The sequence below is a fragment of the Phallusia mammillata genome, chromosome 3 (assembly GCF_965637545.1).
Source record: "Phallusia mammillata chromosome 3, kaPhaMamm4.hap1.1, whole genome shotgun sequence".
Classification (NCBI taxonomy): domain Eukaryota; kingdom Metazoa; phylum Chordata; class Ascidiacea; order Phlebobranchia; family Ascidiidae; genus Phallusia; species Phallusia mammillata.
In genome coordinates this window covers 3,861,981-3,883,017 of record NC_137254.1, presented here as the reverse complement: position 1 = coordinate 3,883,017, position 21,037 = coordinate 3,861,981, and the positions used below count along the sequence as shown (strand labels likewise).

At 35.5% G+C, this 21,037-nt stretch overlaps 2 protein-coding genes across 2 annotated transcripts in view; both read left to right on the top strand.

Annotated features, from left to right (window-relative positions):
- The window catches only part of LOC145219266 (scavenger receptor cysteine-rich domain-containing protein DMBT1-like), a 106,922-nt gene extending 96,681 nt beyond the window's left edge, over nucleotides 1-10,241 (top strand). The window contains exon 12 of the mRNA XM_080086651.1: nucleotides 9,975-10,241. Within this exon, the coding sequence (XP_079942777.1) occupies nucleotides 9,975-10,120 (146 nt within the window). The 3' untranslated portion in view covers nucleotides 10,121-10,241. The remainder of the gene's footprint in view (nucleotides 1-9,974) is intronic.
- LOC145218001 (scavenger receptor cysteine-rich domain-containing protein DMBT1-like) lies at nucleotides 1,373-9,604 on the top strand. Its single transcript, XM_080085402.1, has 12 exons — nucleotides 1,373-1,520; nucleotides 2,602-2,768; nucleotides 2,915-3,065; nucleotides 3,366-3,541; nucleotides 4,009-4,147; nucleotides 4,569-4,689; nucleotides 5,001-5,166; nucleotides 5,356-5,513; nucleotides 6,809-6,980; nucleotides 8,552-8,622; nucleotides 8,766-8,955; nucleotides 9,509-9,604. The coding sequence occupies exons 1-12, from the start codon at nucleotides 1,460-1,462 to the stop codon at nucleotides 9,602-9,604; spliced, it is 1,668 nt and encodes a 555-aa protein (XP_079941528.1). The 5' UTR covers nucleotides 1,373-1,459.
- Nucleotides 10,242-21,037: the final 10,796 nt, after the last annotated feature.

Here is a 21,037-nt window from a genome sequence, read left to right as displayed (position 1 = left end):
CTTAATGCCTCCACCTAGTGTATTGATTGTTTCCAACGTTACATTTAGTTTCGGATACAAACCAACCTACGACAAACATGTATAATCTGTTGAATCAAATCTTCACAAACAAATACACATTTTACATATTTATGTTTCAAAGAAAATCCATGAGTTTCGTTGCTCTATTAGTCTGGTATTTTAACGGTTTAGATTTCGTTGGTCTTATCTATTTTAACATTTTTATTCATTAAATGTTTTGACCAGTGGAAACACATATGTTTATATTTAACTGTAATTGTTTAATAATTTGGATTTCACCTTATTTTTTATTATGGCACCTTTAAAACGTACCGCTAGTTTGCCATATTTATTAACTACTGTCATCGACGAGTCGCGCCTGCACATTTGTAATTGTCCGGTGAGGTCATGTGAGTTTTGTGCTGCCATGTTTCGTGCTATATTTAGGGTAGTTCTTGCCTGGGCCTTATGGTGTTTAGAGCGTTCGCATTGTAGCTGCAAAACATGGCGGTGTTGTGTTGCAACTTATTGAAACTTTGAAGATAGCCAACGTCCTTTCAGTTTTATATTTATTATTTGTATTAAACTTACATTAGTTGTTCAGTGTGAACATTACACCTTTGTCTTTAGCAGTCAGCCGTCAGTGCAGGAGAAATCTATTAAGTTAAAGGCGGTGATCCGCTATAATAGTGGATAGGGTTGGGTAAGCTTACTCTGTTCAGTCAAAGTTAACCACCTCGCCTTTCCCTCAAATCCTAGGCCAAATCCGGGTTCACCTAACTAATTTCGGTTACAATTATACCGATTTTTAATATTTTTACCTGAATCAAATGGTGTGTCGGTGGCGTTGTAAATGACCAAAATGTTTGCTTGTGCTGGGAAAGTCTCTGGCATGTTCGACCGAACGTCAATTCACCAGTTTGATTGCTTCCTCTTGTATTTGAGCTGTAACTGTGTCGTCATTGGCGTCGCTTTGCAAGTTGACAAATAAATGTGAGGCAATATTGAGAAGTTTCAGGTTTCCAACCGGAGTGCCGCTATACCCTAATGCAGGGGTTCCCAACCTTTTTACGATCTCATACCAAATGGACGCTCTCTACTGCCACGCGTACCACTTCCTGCAGAACAACTAATTGGCTCGACATATATTTAATTGAGAATAATAATATTGGCCTACTAAACACTAAAGCACCACAACCAAAATTAACGAGATTTTTGTGTTTGTTTACTGTCTACCAATTGGTCGATGCGCGGTGTAAATTTGCTAACAGCGCATCGAAAGTCATTTCCGGGCGCACCCAATTTTTGTGAAAAAAACGGAAGCTACTGGCGTACCACCTGAAAAACCTTCGCGTACCACAGGTTGGGAACCCCTGCCCTAATGTGACATGTTTGTTGCAGAGGGTGCAGATTTCAGGTACTTAGTGATATTGCTGTTAATTATATCTCCAAAGTAAAAATGTCAAGTCGACTATTAAAAGCGGCACTTTTTGTGAGCGCTCTGAGTATGCTCCTCCGAGGTTAGTGACTTTATTGATTTTTGTTGTGATTTCAACTTAAGTGGTATGCATGATAAGTCAAATTCTGGCAGTACGACAACATTAAGCTTTGCTGTGCGTTTTTCTGGAGGACCACGAGTACAAGCTCAGTAGAAACGACCAAAACAGTGGTCGGCAACCGCCGGTACGCGACGAGTTCGTTATCAGGCTGTATAATCTTTAAGGTTTTTAATGGTCTAAAACATTTTGTCCATGTATCCCGGGGAATACAAACTAATTTAGGTTTTTTCATTGCCAAATATTTGTAGTTTTTTTAAGACCGGTCCGCGATAAAACTTTAGTTTCAAAAACGGTCTGCAGTAGAAAAAAGGTTGCCGACACCTGCTCCAAAAGACATTAATGTTGTGTTGCAAATATCACGGATGTTATATAAAGGGAGCTATGGGTCCCGAGGGTTACTTAAAGGAGTAATCGATCTATAAAAGGCTGGGAATCACTGTTCTAGTATTGAGAAATCAGAGAGAGTAACACGAGGACAAAAATTCAGGCCCCACATTGATTAGATATAGTTTAGTATTTAAAAAAATATTTTCTACTTTAGTATTAATGCGACATCTTTAGGCGAGCATTCTTCTTGGCTAATACGTTTATATCAAGGGAAATATTGGTTGTGGCCAGGAGAAGTCCTGCAAAGCATCGTTTTCAACTTGATATAGATTTTCGTTTTTTATTGGTATCCTATAATACCGCGTATTTTTGCAGCTGAAACTGCTTCCTAGCATAATAAACAGAGTGGCAATATCCATCGTTGCGCCTTTTTTAATTTTTATGTATTTTAGTTGTACACCAACCAAGTAACATCCCACAAACCCTTTATGTCATACAACAATACCTGGTCATACGGCACAAGGGGAGACTGTCCGTTATATTGTCGAACATTCAAAGATATATTTTCGTAAATTGAAAACTTTGGAATATGTAGGCTTAAACAACTCAATTGGGCGAAAATACGCCATGGTGGCGAACAGGCTTGTATGAGAGCTAAAGCTTGTTAAACAGCATGTTATACTGTTTTACTTAAAATGGTGCTTGTATCATTTAGTTTCCGACACACTGTGTGCAGTGGAGAATGTAAGCGGTGCTGAATATTACACAACAATTGCCCCTAACTGTAACACATGGGCCCGACGATTTGTTTCAACTGGAGATTCTTCTCGGTTAATTGCACATTTCCGTTTGGGACAGCTTGCTGCAAACAACTTTTGCAAGGTAAAACTTTAAGAACGTTGTCCTTGAAATGAGCCTAATTCGAAATTCGTCCGTTCGTTTCCTCGTAGGTTCGAATTTCATTTCTTCAGTTAGGTTTTAAATACTTTCCTAACCTTATGCGCAAATCGTGAACAAAAAACATCTAGATTTACGAGGGATCCGACGACCAAGGTAAATTAGCTGGAACGTTGGAAGGTGGAGGCTTATCTTTTCCGGTTATCGTTGAAAGCTCGTCTGCTTATATATCTTGTGTCACAAACCTTACAACGGAAACTGTGGGGTTTGATCTACAACCATGTAAGTCAGACTGACGATTAATTTATAACCGAAATTTAAAGCATATAAATAAAAAAATGTTTTCGGGTCAGTATCAGGAACAAATAAAATGATGTCAAATCTAATATTTTGCACACGAAAATGTTTGTACATTAATAATTATTTAATCGAAGGATAATTTGCAACACAGTTTTAATGTACAAAAAAGCGTATGTCAACTAGACATAAGTCACAGAAAATTGAAAACACGATGGCCAAAACAACTGCTTGGAACTATTTTACTAGTTGCACTGTCTGAAGCTAACCTTTTTGTGTTTTTAGTTACTTTGTGTGGAGAAGATGTTGAAGATATACCGTACAATTTACTCTCTCCAATGTTTCCTAGTAACTACCCCAACTATGCTGGTTGTGTTTGGAGATTTCAAATGAATAGCAGCAGAACTTTATTATTTCAATTCTCCACATTTAACACTCAGTCCGCCTACGACTTTCTATACGTAAGTGTCCAAACTTATAAAACGTCCTGATTGAAGGGTTCCGGCAGAAGAAATCCCGACAAAACAATTTAGTGCATAAAATGATGGCAGTGTAGAGAAAATATTTTTCCTCCCATAATTTAAAATCGTAATACTGTCGACGCAAATAATCGAGTACAAACGGTTTTTTACCTTTAGGAGATTTCGTGCCACACGCATTGAGATTAATATACGTTCAAGTTATAGGTCATTTTCATATATTTTATTATTACTATCTTTTAGTAACCTATTTATTATAAACTGCATTTCCAGTAGGAAAAAGTTCGTTTCTAATATTTCGAAAAGTGGCAGAAAATCTTATTTTGTCAAGCACCTAATTCATTGATGAGAAATTTGCGGCCTTTCAGGACAACAAGTGCTGCCCTCTGTGGTTAAATGTGAACAGTTCTGTTAAAAGCCAAAAATAACTAAATACAGTATTTATTTAGTTCAAGAACGAACAAGGTAATGTGGACAAATTTGTTGGGTCGCGTGGGTCATTTGATTACACGGTGACAGCAACTAATCTCACTGTCATGTTTGTGAGCGACTACAGTGGGTCGAGAACTGGATTCAATGCGACAGTAGGTGAGACAAATCTTTAATCAGGCACAAAATTTCGACATGCAAATGATAAAAAAACACTTGAACTCAACCAGCATGAGTTGTAGGACGATGTAAAAAAAATCAATATTTATTTTAAAAACTAAGATCTAGTCAATAAGATACCACCGAATAATTGCGACAAGTGCAATAGATTTCCTTTTGGTTTAGCTAATTACAATCTAGAGAGTTCCCAACGGGCTCTTTTGACATCAATTTTTTTTTTTTGGTTCTGTCTCACCAAATTACATCATTTTGTTACTTCGCTGATGCCAAGCTGTAACATTTTATATGATAAAAATACGGGGTAAATAAAATCCATTAAATTATTATCACAATATAAAAACTGAAATGTTTGAACAAACAAATTTTAAAACAGTAATAAAATAACAAATTTAATATGCAGAAGTAAATTTTAATCCAAAAAAGTGGACTAGTGCTAGAACTTTAATATGTCGGTTGAAAAATGCTTTTTGTGTAGAAATACAACCATCTGTTGAATGTAGAACTGAAAATTTGATCATCAGGTAGGTTATTACTTTTTTTTGATTCTTTTGTGAAATTTATTGATAATTGTTGAAAGTAATAATCAGAAGATTGTTAAAAAAAATTGTAGTATTTCAAGCATTTGGCTGTGCTGCCTGTTTTTGTCATAGGCCTGCAATTGCTTGTTTTTTTATTGATTGAGACATCTTTTACTTATCTGTTCGAAATTGGTCTTCTAATGGGATGCCGCAATAAAAACCGCAACGTATTATAAATGCTTGGAAAATAAATAAAAGTACAGGTTGTCTAGACTTTTATAATGTACAAAAACACGACAGTCCAATTTTCGTAGAGTAACAGTTGATGAGCAAACCACATTAGATTACGAACTCGGTGACACACTTTACATCGCATTGGACAGGGAAATTCCCCTTTCTCGCCTCAATGACAGCTGCAAGGTCACGGGGTCAAACCCAGTGTTTACGTTTGACATTGACCAATGCGAATGTGTTTTTAAGGTAAAGTTGGATTTTTGTTCCAAACACATTGACAATTTGTCCTGATTAATTTTTAGAAAACATTAGCTATTAGAACCAATTAACAGTGCATAGTTAGGGATAATGATAAAGTGTTATAATCTTTTTCTTGCTGCATAATAAAAAACTGCCAATTTTGAAATATAATGTAATTTTCGTGCTCTTATACAGAATGAAAACGGTACGGTGTCGGTGTCTTTCCTGATCTGGAGATTCCTAGCACCATCCCCTGCCGTGATCCAACGCGACGTTCAAAACAAGCTCAATGTGACTTGTCTATTAGACGCGGAACTACTTCTCTCGTCATCCAAAATTCATACAAAAATCGGGTAAAGAGACGAAAAACCAACAATTGTATGACAGCTAAGATGAACATATTCATACTGGGATCAGCCCTGAAGCGTCGGACCATCGATCACGGCATACATATCGATATATGATAGTATGCCAGTCCTATTAAAGGCGTGTGCCGAATCAGCTGGTCTCCCAAGCATTCACCACCACATGGCAAGGCGTAGCCCAGAAAAACAAGACTCCTGTCGTGGGTTCGAATCCCATCGCAGGATTTTTTTAGCCTATACGCCTTGCAATATGGATGTGAATGCTTGGTTGATTCGGCACACGCCTTTAATAGGCCTGGCGTACTATGATTTATCGAAATGTATGCCGTGATCGCTGGTCTGCATCGACGCTTCAGGGCTGATCCCAGTATGAATATGTTCATCTTAACTGATACGGTCAATCTGGCGACCCCCTTCTACGAAGCTGACATGTGCAGCATACAAGGCAGGCAATAGGCAGGTGCTTGTGATTCGACTTTTGGTGATTTCTCCACTGAGCCAGTGTAGCTTAGTTGAAAGAGCGCGAGTCCAGAAAAGACTCCTGTCGTTGGTTCGAATCGTACAACAGGCTATATTTTTCTAATCTGAGGCTTCCCTTATGGGAATGCTTGGGATGCCAACTGATTCGATTAGGCCTGGCGTACCATGAATTATATAACAGCTGTGGCACGCGGTACAGGAGAACATGTACAAAACACACAGTAGGCGTGTTTATACGTTACAGAGTCTTTGGTTGACATCACTTTGATACAAATTGACAGACGGAAAAGAAATGTTGCACATGTCACAAAACATCCACCCAACAACACTATGAATGACATGCAGCAGTTTTAACACATGACACATGACACAGAACACATCAATCTACCCATGGAACAAGACACCTGGCACGCATGACACATTTGACAAAAATACAGCCTAATTATACATCAGGTACATGACACAAGATATGCACTCAACAACACTTGCAGCACTATGTATGACACGAAGCACAGTTTGCGTCTCCTTGCATGATTCGGTTGTCATCAGGTACCTTAATTGTAGCCATTTCAGGAGGCAATTTGTCCAACAGTTAAAAATGGCACAAATTTATTTAGACAAGTCCATAATAATGTGGAGATTGTATTTACCAATGCTGCTCAACGATTTTAAAATGCAGGGTTTTTATGTAGTGCGTAAATTCGTATTTGATAATCTCGCGTACACACCAATGCGTTAAAAATAGTAAGCTGTTTGTCATGTTGATTGCCATTTTTATTCCCGAACATTATTAAATATTGTAGATCTGAAGAAATTTCGGCAAAGAAAACAGGAACTTTCGATGTTGCTCTAAATCTCTTTAGCAACCATTATTTTACCGAAAGCTTGCCCGGGAAAGTAACTGTGCCCAACTACATTTTTGCTGAAGTTAAACTTGATGAAATTTCTGCAAGCAACGGTGACTTCATTGTCCAGGTGAATTAAAAACAAAATGCTTTTATTGCAAGAAAACATTGCATTCTTTAATTATGGTTCCCCTTCCCTGAAGCGGACACATATTTTTTGTCCGTATTTTTTTTTCTTTTTTTCTTTTTTTCTTTTTTTCTTTTTTTTTCTCTTTTTTGTATTACGCTGATTTGTAACGCTCGTTTGGTAAATAAAAAGTGCTTCAAATTTGGACATGTGTTAGTTATTAATCCAAACTTGATCCTCCAGAAGTTTGACCCCGAATTACCCAGCGGTTCACCCACAGGCTCCCGAAACGTAAAAAAATTAACGCTGGTTTGTAACGCTCGTTTGGTAAAGAATGAGTGCTTCAAATTTATTCAAATTTGGACACATGTTAGTTATTAATCCAAACTTCATCCTCCAGAAGTTTGACCCCGAATTACCCAGCGGTTCACCCACAGACCTCCGAAACGTAAATGTGTCTAATGCTCGTTTGGTCAAGATCGACACTATAACTCACTGGTTTACGATAGCAGGAGGGCTCAGCTTGACGTCGGACAGACGTTTTACGAGACGTCGTTTCGGTGATTAGAAATCAGCTGTTTTGCACAGCAATGCTATTTCGTTTTATTAAGTTATTACTCACAATTTCAGTTTTGGCAAAGGTTTCACACCTATGACGTGATTTAAACCTAATAAGCGTGCTTCGGTTTCGTATATGTCAAGCAAAACTTTGTTCATCAAAATAAAGAAGAAAAAATAAACTTCACATTTTTGCAAGATAAATGTATTTTTAAATGCTCGCTGTCAGGTTAGCCGCCGCATGACCACGGGTTACTTAAGGTCAGTAGGTATTACTAAAACAGTTCAGAACTATCTTTCGTCATAACGTAGCGATTTTTGCAATCAATTTAGGAATCAATACTCAGGGCATGTATAAATTAGGTTAAACGGTGTTGTTGAACACTAAGGACGGCGTGCTATTGAAAGCGGTGTCGAAAGGTCAAACAGTCGTTTGGCGTGTGCACCCTGAGAGGTTGCTACAGGTCAATGGTACCCGTTTTGCGAAACAAAGTTAAATGAAAAACAATTTGTTATGTGTAGACTTGTAGCAATTGCTTTTAAGTTCAAAGTGTCTGTAACACAACTGTAACAGCTTTCTAGAAAAAAAAAATGTGTTTGAAACCTGACCTTGGACGACAATATCTCGGCCAAAGCAAGAGAATCAATTGAAATTATTTTTTTCGTTCTTTTTTAATGTCTTTGTAACTATATGACAATAATAGTTTAAAAAGAATAGGAACATTTTTTTTTATTGTTGGTTAATGCTTTCTAAAAATTTGTCCTTAAAAATCTAAAAAATCACCGCAACGTTTGTTTACCGTAATCCGCACAAACACGCGTGTGGGGACCCATTCGTTTTTGTTTACAAAAACAATTATATGTGTAGATCAAATGATGTGTATAGTAAATATCATATAGAATATATAAAATGGAATTATATCAGAAAGCCACCAATCTAGTTTATTATTTATTATTCTGGCATCGTCGGTCTAGTTTGTAACTTAAACTCTTAAAGTGGAACACCTTTTTTACAGCTGGAAACCTGTTGGGCGACACGCAGTGGAAACTCGAATAGTTTGCCAAGTTACCAAGTTGTACAAAGCGGGTAAGATATACTTGCATTACCTCATTTTTTTCATAGTAAATCACAGTACGCCAGGCCCATTTATTTTTTAATAGTAGCGAGCTTATTTGTTTAGTAATTAATTTTCCACCTGTATTTCACTCTGTTTGCTTTGAAACTATTAGGTGCGTTGCGCCACTCAGTGGAAGCGAGTCTGCCAACGCTAAGACGTTGATACGAAATTACGAATCCAACTTTGCAACTTTCAAGCTGATGAGCTTTGTGTGGACAAACTTTACCGACGCAGAACAATTTATCTATATCCACTGCGACGTGACCGTCTGTCATAATTCAACTGGACAATGCCCTGGACAAGTGAGTTGAGTTGAAGTTTTTTTACACTTGTAAATACAATTTACCAAGTAGTGTTCGTCGAAAACTATAAGAAGGTTTAGGATATTAGTTTTATCAGAACAAAATGTCGAGTTGTGACATTAAAAAGATTTAGTAAGGCGCGGCTTGTAGTCTGTTGCACCCAACAAACTGGAGTGTCCTAGGTTCGCTTGCCAATACAGTATATTTCCTGTCACCAGCTGCACTCTTTTATAAGGCGCGCCTGACCCACACAAAGAAAACTTCACCGGGATTAATCCCCCATCCCGCCGTCTCGGGTCCGAACCACATGATAAAACCGACGTTTACTGTCCATAGTTTACATACAAACTAAAGAGTATATTATCCCTCTTGTTTAGTTCAGCTGATAGGGTAATATCACGGAAAATACGCGGTGCCGTGTAGGAATGCTTGGGACATCGGCCTGACGCACTATGGTTGATATATATGTGTGCCGGGATCGGCTTTATTCGGTATGACGCCTTTAAAAAGTCTGGTGTACCATGAAATCAGCATTAGTGTAATTGTTTTGCAGTCTTGTTCTGGTAAGAAACGACGATCTGTTGAAGACCATGGTCGCAATCAGCGGCTTTCTGCAGGGCCAGTGCACATCATTCAAGGTACCAGTTAAATGAACCTACTTGGTAACACAATAAGACAAACTCAATTAATCTCTTTTCTAGATAATATTGCTAATACAAGTGCCTTTGTTAAGCAAACTTGTAGTTCTATCCAGCAGGTAGGGCCTTTAGTTTTCGAAATATTTTCTCGGTTTACTATAAAAACTATCGAATCCCATCACTAATTTTCTTTTTCTTGTATCCGTTGCTTTAACAACCACACTGATTCGATGGCCCTTGCACTCTTGACTTATACCGTGATATTTATGGGTATAACCAACACATGTCCTTTTCAGTGCTGACTACATCAATAAATAAGCATCTATTTACCCATTTTTATCTATTTTTGTTAAGCATGACATTTTGTCTCATATACAACAGGAGAAAGAAACGAAGCTATAGAAGGTGCTGACAACAGCTACCAACTAGTGATGTTTGTTCTTCTGGCTGTAATTATTACCGGAGCTGGTTACATCGTATGGGGCAAAGTGACCCAGGATCGCAATGCGAGACAAAATCGCCAGTAGAAGAATATCTATTATTCTTAACATTGCATTGTTTGTATGCATGTAAAAACTATTTACTTTTGAAGATAAAAACAAATAACAAATCCAAGCTGTTTTTTATAAAGCTGTTTGTTAATTTACTTATCAAACAAATATTATGCATCATTTCACTTATTACATGCATCATTCATAGCTGACATGAAATTACTTTGTCAAAGTGTTGTTGTGTTTATGTTTAACTGTTATATACAATATAATCACATAGGGTCAAACTTGTGTTTTTTTATTTAGCTTATAACATGAATCAGGACAAAAACATTTATTTTTCAAATATTTTAGCTTTCGAAACAAATTCGGTTGATACTTACAAAACATAATTACATCCCTCTATAAATCATACAACGCATTAAGTGACAAACCGGAATATGATACGCTATGCTGTACAACAGATGGCTTTGGTAAACATAATATTTGTTGATTCAGTTTGTATGACGGTTTTGCGAAAACTACTGTTTCCCTTTTTCCACGCCTCCGACAGAATTTACGTGTGACTGTAAAGGCAATCTTCTTGCTTTACTGAAATTTTTGTATCTACATAATATTTTTCTAGGTCGACTTAAATTTTAGTCTTGAATTATTATTATTATTACAATGACAGAAAGTAGACAGAAAAAATATCGTTGCATATTTCTTTGTAATAACTTTTCCTACAACATTTCGCCATTTTCAAAGTGTTTTGAACTTTCGTGCGTGCTTTGCTGTCGGCATCACAGTAGGATAAGTAAGATTGTCTGGTTGGTTTGTCACAAGAAAGTACCATGTAAATGGCATTACCCAAAAAAGGCCTGTATTAAGGCAACGAAATTAATAATTAATTCGTAGATTACACTGCAGTTCACTACGATTTGCTTAGACCAACAAACACATTCTAATTTGGCAAAGATTAGTTTATCCGTGGCTGTAACAAAGATGTTTTCTATTTGCCAGTTGACCGACCTCAAATGATATTTTTATTTTTTTTTATTTTTTTTTTATAAATACTTTATGCTTATACATCAGTTGAAAGGCAACAATTTTGTTCGGCTAAAAAGTCACAAAAATGCGAATCCTATTTAATGAGATATAATCTAAACATAATCTCATAATAATTGTAAATGGTTTCGCAAAACAAGCAAAAACATGTAATATTTTCAAATGTTAAATATGAGTATCTTAAAAACTAACTATCGCTTTATCGATTTAACGTTGCTGCACTAGTGACTTTTGTACAACAAAACTGTTACAACAATGGTAGAAAATCTGATTGGACTCTAATTGGAAAGTTGATAAGTTTTATCCTGCATCATCAACAAACCGTATGTCAAAACATGAAAAAAAAATAATTTTAGCATTTGAAAGCTACGACCATGATACGTAAAACAGTTTGATTTAAGTTTACTTCTATGCCATAAAATTAACGATAGTTTGCAGAACGCCCATTTCTGCTACGTTGCAAAAGGTTGTGACGAAATCTATCCCTGTTCCTATTTATTTGTATTGATTCTTCTGCTGGTTGTCCGTTGGGGTCAAAATTGTCGAATGCAATTCTGGCTGAAAGCTTGGCAACATTAAAAGTTTTGTTAAATTTATAAACTCGAAATTCCTTACCCAGGTTTTGAGGTGGTCGGTTTAAATTATGTCGATCCATTTTCACTTTTTCTGAAACCTAAATGATATGTCATGTAAATAACAAATGTCATTGTTTGTTTCTCAAAGTATATTAACCATCATATTCTTCTTAAATACGTATGTTATTTGCGAAACACGGCCATTAATTGAAACAAACTACCCACAAAATGTTTCATGTTTAATTTTATAACATTTTACCTTCACCGATGGGATTTTTTGGACATTACTCTGACTCTGTAAAAATCAAAACAAAATTTTTGTTAAAAAAACTAAATTGCGTCTTTGTTTGTGTTTGTTGCAGGTTTAGCAAAACGCAACTGATAGTTTAATAATCAATTGTATCAAGTAAATTACGTAATTTTTAATGAACTTGATTTTTAATTAAATAGCATAGCATTGACAGAACTATTTGAAACTTCGCCGGTTTGTCAATCATTACATTGAGATATGAGTCGTAGTACGGTAGACAATAATACAAACCCCAAACTGTTTCACAAACGAAGCGAAAGCTAAACAGTTGTAAAACAAACAAACAATCCAATAACATAGAATAAATGTCAGTTTTAAAATTTTAATCTACAATCTGTGTTTAAAACCACCACAATTATACAACTTTTTTCGTGTTTGAGTTACCCTGTACTTACATTTAAACAAACAAACAATTTGTAGTCCGATTATTCACAAAAAATGTGACAAACTCTATACATCAGCATATTATCTATTCACTCACGTCCGACCGATGATATTCGATCACCTTCTTCTCGTCATCAGATTCATCACCAGTATCTTCATCATACGTAATTTTTGGAACCGTTTTCACGTTCCCAAAAAAACAAAAATGCCGTTGTGTGAAGTTCAAAATAGAGAAACAATAAGCTGCAGTCAGTGGACACATTCTATCTTTATCATATATTTGTTTTATGTTTTTACAGTAATAAACAAATTGAATTAAATCATTATTTACAAATAACATCATTTCAAACAACATGTAAAGAGTATAATTTAAATTGAATGTACACTTTAGACTTTTCTGTCAATCATTATAATACATTGTATAGTAAACAATGTGACGAAGTAACTCTCCATTATTATATGTTTCAACATTATGCAACCTGCATTAAAATCAATCTAATTCCCTGGTTCTTTAAACATACGTTTTTTCTACCTTGATATTGAGCTGCTGAACTTATGCTGGATTCATTTTTTTCGTATTCGACATTACTTGAAACCTAAATAACAAAACATTGTGTTACATTTTTTTTACTTTAGTTCCTTTTTGCTAAACAAAATTAAAACATAAAAATTAAACTAGAAGGACAGGCGATTTTCCAATGTTTATACACAGTTCAATACTAAGATATAGCTTTGTTTGTTTAGATAGTAATCTTAAATAAAAACGAGTTTATACTATTAGGGCAATAAAATAAAATGGCAAAAAGATTCAGCGGTTTAAAAAAAATTGTAAAAAAATGAATGAATTCGAGTTATCTCCTACTATGAAACTTTTTATCACCATGCTCCATAAGAAAATGATTATACTTTTTTTTAATAACCTTCTTACCGTTTGGGGCAGAAAATATTGTGGTGAAACAGGCGGTGCCTGAAAATCAACGTGTGAATAATTTTGAGACCTACAAATCATTTACAGGCAAAGCGTTTAATTAAGGAATTGAGCCAACCCGCTGAATGTTTAAAAGAAATTTAAACTGAAATAATTTATGTTACTCGTTTCTTTAAGTACCAAGGCAGCAAAAAATTTTTACATGATAAAAAATATTTGAAATAGTGTTTATTTGCTATAGAAAAGCGGCAAAGACGAATTTAAATAAAGATTGAGAAACTTTGAAACTAAATTGCTCATTTGCTTTTCACATTCTTTGGAGTAATACGTTTATCGTTATTTAGATTTAACATATTTTCTTCTTGACAATATACTTACCATCATAATCTGACCGCCTTGAAGGAAAGGATTGTACTGCGGCTAAAAATCATAAAGGAGAAAAAACTTGTACGGATAGCTCTTTCAGAATGCTTTTCCTAATCAAAGTCAAAATTATATTTCCATTATCATTTTATCCATATGCCATCGTTGCAAAAATGACAATCCCTTAGACATCACAGTACGCCAGGCCCATTAAAGGCGTCAAACCGAATCAGCCGGTCAAGCATTCAACACCATGTGGCAAGGCGTAGGCTAGAAAAATCTAGCCTGCGGTTGGATTCGGACCCACGACAGGAGTCTTTCCGGGACTCGCGATCTACCAACTAAGCTACGCAGGCTCAGTGGAGAATCCGCCGAAAGTCGAATCACAAGAACCGTTGCCTGCCTCGTATGCTGCACATGTCAGCTTCGTCGCCAGATTGACCAGTATCAGTTAAGATGAACATAAATTCATAACTGGGATCAGCCCATAATTGTGATTTATATATGAGTGTGCCGTGATCGCTGGTCTGCATCGACGCTTCAGGGCTGATCCCAGTTATGAATTTATGTTCCTCTAGACATGTTTTAAATCCAAAAATTTGTCAAAATATTAAAGGAATGACAGAAAATAGTTTGGTAAAGTCGCTCGCCAATTTAGTGTTTATTTATTAGGGGGGCATTTGTTTTCAATGACCAATTTTGTCGTACGGGAAGCCTTCATATTCTTCACTCTAAGTGTTACAAATAAGTTATAAACCAAATGTGAAAAATGTTTTGCACAAAATGGTAAATATGCGCATAGCCTATGCTGGTGAAGTAGTTGGTAGTGCAAAGTGTTTCATCGTCACTTATCTATTTGAGACTTTAAAAAAGAACTGACATTTATACTAATAAAAATAAATAAATTACCAAGTTTTTGAGAAAGACAGCATTTGTTTCGATCGAAACTTATTTAAAACGTTAACAAGCAACATCGTGATTCAGACTATTATTACCTGTTAATAAAATACACTCAACATTTTTATAAAAATGGAAACATTTTTTGCATTAATTTTTGGATAAACTGTTTCCATGTTCTTACCGGCTGAGGCAGAAGATGTTGCTGTGATGTAAACGGAACCTGAAACGTATTAAAAATGTTAATTTAATTCTGTCGGACTGCTATTTGCCCACTAACATAATTTTAAATTTTACACAAAGTTTAAACGAATTTAATTTTTAAGTATCAATCCATTGGACTCAATTGACTTGATTTCCCAAAATGTATTTTCTAAGTATGTAAGCTTTACAATTCAATTTGGATTTGATGTCATTGTTAGGTTCATAGACGAAATGTAAGGTGCTTCCGGTGTAGTTACTTATATACCCGCATTTTTCAAAAAATACCTCATTACTTGCATATGTTCTTACCGGCTGAGGCAAATTGTTCTTACCGGCTGAGGAAAATTTCTTTTTCGTGTTTTTTTGTACTTTTTTAAATAATATCCAGTATTTCTTCTTTTAATGCAGTCTGAAAAACAAATGCAGCATTTTGTACTGCATCGCGTGACGTGCTATCGAAAACAAGAGACAATATTTATTTTTACACAAATAAATACTATTTTTGTTTACAATTTTGTCATCAAACGTTTTTTATTTGCTGTAGAGCATTGTATGTCAGGTCATCTGTACTTTCAGGTGATGTTTAATCGCATCATATTCGTTCCGTACAACCTTTTTTATGTGTCATTTTGAGTCAAATAGACACGCAAATATACAAAGTCTTTTGTAAATTTGTATAGTCAGCCAGGCTTGTTTAAACTGCTTGAGGCAAAAGTGAAATCAAGAGTTTGTAGCAACATCTTTTATTATGCTGCACTTAACCCGCAAACAATCGAATACATTGCCCTTTTTGTTTTGCTTTATTCAAGTGAGCGCACTCTCATGTAACGTAGTGGAATGTTTCCTTCTGCATCTACAGCTGTGCCACATGTCAGCGGCACGTTTCTGTAGTCACTATGGGTAGCGTGCGATCCATTTACTGGTTTTACCGGCGAAAGAGCTAATATTTCACGCAACGGTACGACAGACTCTGCAAATATTTTTTTGCATTAGGCTAATATTGTCTTAAGCTCTTATCATGTACTATGTCAATACCAAACTTGATTGATTGGGGTTCAAAGGGCAAGTAAGTTAGCAATCAGTAGAACAGTTCGGTGACTCTGTGGTAGAACAACTAAGTGCAAGTCTTTACCAAAGCTATACGACGCCTTTTATCAAAAGTTGACAGATCAGCAATTGTCGTTAATCTAATGCTTATATTACGGGCTTGATCACGTTTTTGTTTAAAGCAGGTAAATCTTGTTAACTAGATTTTAATAAATTTTATACATCACGTGTACAAACTGGCAATAAGCATGTAAGTAATTGTTAGTAAGGGCTAATTGAATAAGCAGATTTAATTAGGCCTTTACTCAACTGTCAACAAGTGAACCCAAATAGCAGTGAAATTGGTAGGTGCATCACTAAGTAAGCTTATTTCTGAAGTTTTGAAGTGGGTTATAAGGCAAAGCAAAATCGCAATAAGTCAACACCACAAGTTTGTTGCGGTCAAGCCGCCGATTTCCTCAAATACAACAACACCTATGTCTCTTGATTTTGGGTTTAAAACTCTATTGGAAACTAAAATAATATGAGATAAGTCAGTTGGGTAACGTCATATGTCCGTTTAAATGCATGAAGCATTAATAATAGTCGCAAATTTTTTTTTTTGCTTTCAGTCGTTACAGTAACTATCATTGTCTTGTTTTGAAATTGCTATGAGTGATCCGAAATGGTCTCACACAGGTAAGATGTAATTTATATTGTATGCGCAATGCAAGGGTAGAGGGGGTAATTTTTGTAGAAAATCTGTGCAGAGTGTATTTGCACTGACCACCGCACTACGGTTTCCTGCTTGGTCACGTACGCAACACTGTCTAGTTCCTCTTTGTTGTACAAACAGCACTTATTTGGACACCAGCATTGGTTCTCAGCAAACATAAAAGTGTTACAGTACAACAGTCACATGCACAAACAATAAGGTCGATAAACTTACTTAAATAAGTCTTTCATTTCGTCATTAAAAAAACCGTTACTAGGACTTTAATTGCAAACATTTGCACACACATCAAATTACGTACCAACTTGTTAGGAATTCCAGGCAAAAGTAAAGACTTAAAAAACACTGTTTTGTCAATTTTAAAATACGTTTACCTTTAATTTCATTAAGTTGCCGTGTAAGGTAAGCACAGAAATAATTTCAGACCTTTGGTTACAACAAGTGATGCACAGAAGTTTCGGTTGGCCGACAAATTTTGGCCGAATATGACGTTTCCAATGCTTTAGTTTTGTTCCGAACGAACTTTTCAAATTTTTCCGAAACCGAACTTTTTGTTTGCATGAAATAGATGCCTAAACTTCTATTATCGCCAATGGACGCCTGGTCTGAAATACATTCGGGGTGCCATATTTAATAACGTTGCCAACAACGTTGTGGGTAACACAGCATTACAAAATAACATTATAATTAATAACAAACAGATATAAAATAGATATCAAACATATATTTTATGTTTTTCTACAACTTGGATAGTGGAAATATAAGTTGTGGATTTGAACCATATCGTGTGAGAAATTAAGTATGTTTTTCACCTTGTCAACTACAAAAGCTAAATAGGAAACATCATATTGGCAAAGTCATTTATTGTGTGCTAGTATTCACTTTGCTTCGTCTGTTGCCTAAATTATAGATGCACGTGTTTTAAAACGATCGCAAACACAAAGAGAACGTGAAGGTATGGAGGAATCAAACAAAAAAGGTCAGTTTTTTTTATGTTACGTGCAGAAAATTAAAAGATATTCTACATGAAAAAATTAATTCTAAGATTGTGTTTTGAAGAGCACCGCATAGGTTAATGTTTCAATGTAGTTTTGAATGAAAACTAATAACAATTTAAAACTACACTTTCTTTTTTCTTCTAATTTAGCGAAAAAGGAATTTGTGAAATTAACATTCAAAGAAAAAACAATGAAACAGTCAATCAACACTCCGAATGCTGGCAGCGAAACTATTGAAGTAAAACCGGTAAATAAATGATCTGCATCGGTAAAGTTTGTCCACACAAAGCTGATCAGCTTGAACGTTGCAAAGTTGGATTCGTAAGTTCGGATCAACAGTTTCGCGTTGGCGGACTCGCTTTCACTGGGTGGCGCAAGGCATCTAATATTATTGACATAAATTTACGCAAGGTGAAATACAATCAGCCTTTCAACTTTGTTTAAAAGCATGAGCACACACTTCAAATTAAACATAAGTAATGCTTACCCGCTTTGTACAACCGGGTAGTACAACAAACCACTGGAGTTTTCAACGCGTGTCGCCCAACATTCTTCGAGCTGTATACAAACTTGTACTAAAGTCAAATGTACAAACTATGTAGCACCCAAATGATGCTTGAATTTTTAACATGAAAATAACAACTCAGATGTGTTAACAATTTTAAAATCTTCAGTAAAAAAAGACAATAAACTTGGGTTGAATGAAAGTTATACAGAAAGTAATGTAACGAGTGTAAGTTGGATTTCCTATAAAATCAGAACTACAATTTATCAACCTTTGTTGCATCAATGCACTTGTTTTTACCTGGACAATGAAGTCATCGTGGCTTGGAGAAATCTCATTAAGTTTAATTTCAGCGAAAATGTAGTTGGGCACAGTGACTTCCGCAGGCAAGCTTTCGTTGAAATGTTCGTTGGTAAAGAGATTTAGAGCAACATCAAAGTTTCCTGTATTCTCTGCTGAAATTTCAACGGATCTGTAACAAAATTCTACGGTTAAGGAATAAATAGATACACTTCTGAGGGTACTATTAGTTCTTTAATATTCTTATCTTAAACGTTTATTTTTTTATCGGCTTAATTGATTAGCACTAATAATGAACCAAAATCCCATAAGATACGATTTGAGAAACATTGCGTCTAGTTGCCATATTTGGCATGTGCTTAAAGGCGTCATACCGAATCAGTCAGTCTCCTACGCATTCCCAAATGTATTACGCCTTTGATAGGCCTGGCGCACTATAATTTAGCTAACAAAATATTATACTCTCTGACTTATATAACTTTTCTACCACACGCATGCTATTCAAAGCTCGGTTAATCATAAGTTGTAAAATTTCAATTTGACTTTCAGGATCTGTGTTCTCCGTCATCATCAGGCAGTGCTATTGTTCAAGTAAGAACATTAATATTAGTAAAATAATCGAGTTCGCTACTTTATTGTTATCGTTTTCAGGGGCGGCTCGTGCTAAGGTGCTGCGGAGCTGCAGCACCCCTAGATATTTTTACTTAATACACCTACCATAATATTACAAATAACTTTCATTATTTCTATTTTTTTATTCCTTAGCAATATATAATAAGCATAATTTCCGCCCTAATCACCTTTTTTTTCATGAAAAAAATTTTTTTTGGAAACACTTATGTATATCTATGCTGGAACTGCAGCTCCAGTTTTCTGACGTTTCGTGACGTTTCATGACGTTTTGCGGTTCTGCGCATGCGCACTTTAAAAAGCCACATGCTGGGCGAAATAGGAGCCAGGGTGCTGCGGCTCGCGCAGCTCCACCAATCACGGAGCGTGTGACCTGGGCACCCGGAAGTAGTTGTCTGTTCCGCGTTTATTGTGTGCCAAAGCAAATCATGTGTACCATGATGTTCGACAATGAGTACAGTACGACAGTTATTCTTTTTTGATCATTTTACAGATTTTGATTGAAAGGTTAATCATGGCTTTTCAAGATTCTAATTGGGTGACTGTAAGTGAGCTTCAGCAACTTAAGATTTCGCAGTTATCAAGTAGTGAAAAGGTAAGTATAAAGAAAAAAGGGCGTCCAACGCCTGATATTCAACTTTGTCAGCCAGGAATGAGCCACAACAAGAAATATATACACAGTTTTAATTCTGAATGGTATCAAAAGAAAAAAATGGCTTTGTGGTTGTGAAGTTAAAAATGCACTGTTCTGTTTTCCATGTTAGCTGTTTGGAGGTAATGAAAAATGCTGGACAAAAGATGGTTTTACAAATGTAGCCAAAATAGGTGAGAAAGCAGAAAAACATGAGAAGACAAAGAAGCATGTGGACAATGATGTTTCACTTTCACTTTTGGGAACTGTAAATATTAAGGAAAAACTTAGTGAGGCGTATATAGACTTTCAATTATTGAGCACAACAAAAAAGTGGAAAAAATCGTGAAATTTTGTCCAAAATAATAGACTGCATTTTGTTCTGTGGAAACTTTGAAACTCCCATACGTGGACATGATGAAAAAGATGAGTATCGATATAATGGACTTGTACTGTTTGTCTAAAGAGTAGCTGCTAAACTGCTTCACACGAAGTGTTTCTTAAGAATGAACTTTCTACAGACAAGATAGTAGTGACCACCAAGCACATCCTATTGTTGACAAAGAAATACTAGTTACTGAAATGAAAATGTTTCCGTAGATCTGATGTTCGTGATTACTTTGAAAATAATCTAGATGATGTTTTGACAAGTGAAATTACTAGGATGAAAAATCCTTTTTGCTGTTTCCATGAGTCCTTCAAAGGCAAAACAGTTTGGATGCAAACCTTTGTTAGGAACACCATTATTTCCAAAAGACTTGCACTTGCAGTGCTAGTACTACTAAATAGAAAAACAGTTTCTCAGTTGTCATTTGGAATCAAGGAAGAAGCTATCAATTATCATGTCCAAACTATAACTTTATGATTCATTTTGGTTGTAAAAAGGAAGCACAAGGTTTAATAATATGGTTTTAATTTAAGTGAGAGTGTTGTAAATTTTAAAGCTTGAAGGAGTTTTGCACTTAAAAAAGCAATTATAAGCTATTTGCCAGCAAATAAAGCAGGAATTATAGCAGTTACAAATCTGAAAGACAAATAATAGTCTGTACACAAAAATTCAAAAAAAGATGTTAAAATAAACAAGTTCTGACACAAATGTAAAGTGGTTGTTAAATTTGTCAGTTATGATACCAGTAAACAGCTGTATTGCTAGTTTTTTGTGTGACAATTATAATCTTTGAAGTGTTATATAATATGTTGAAAACGCTGACTGTGACCATAAGGTTACTTAAATGAAACATGACCATTTTTTTAAATGTTGTCGAACTGAAATACTTCGACCTTTATCGAATCATTACTTTTTTTCTATATTCTTGTTGTGTTTTACCGTATTTACAATCGCTTAGTTTCGAGTCTATGTCACGTGTGTTTTTGTTGCGCATTATTACTGCATGTTATGGTGTTTAGGCTAAACAGTTTAGC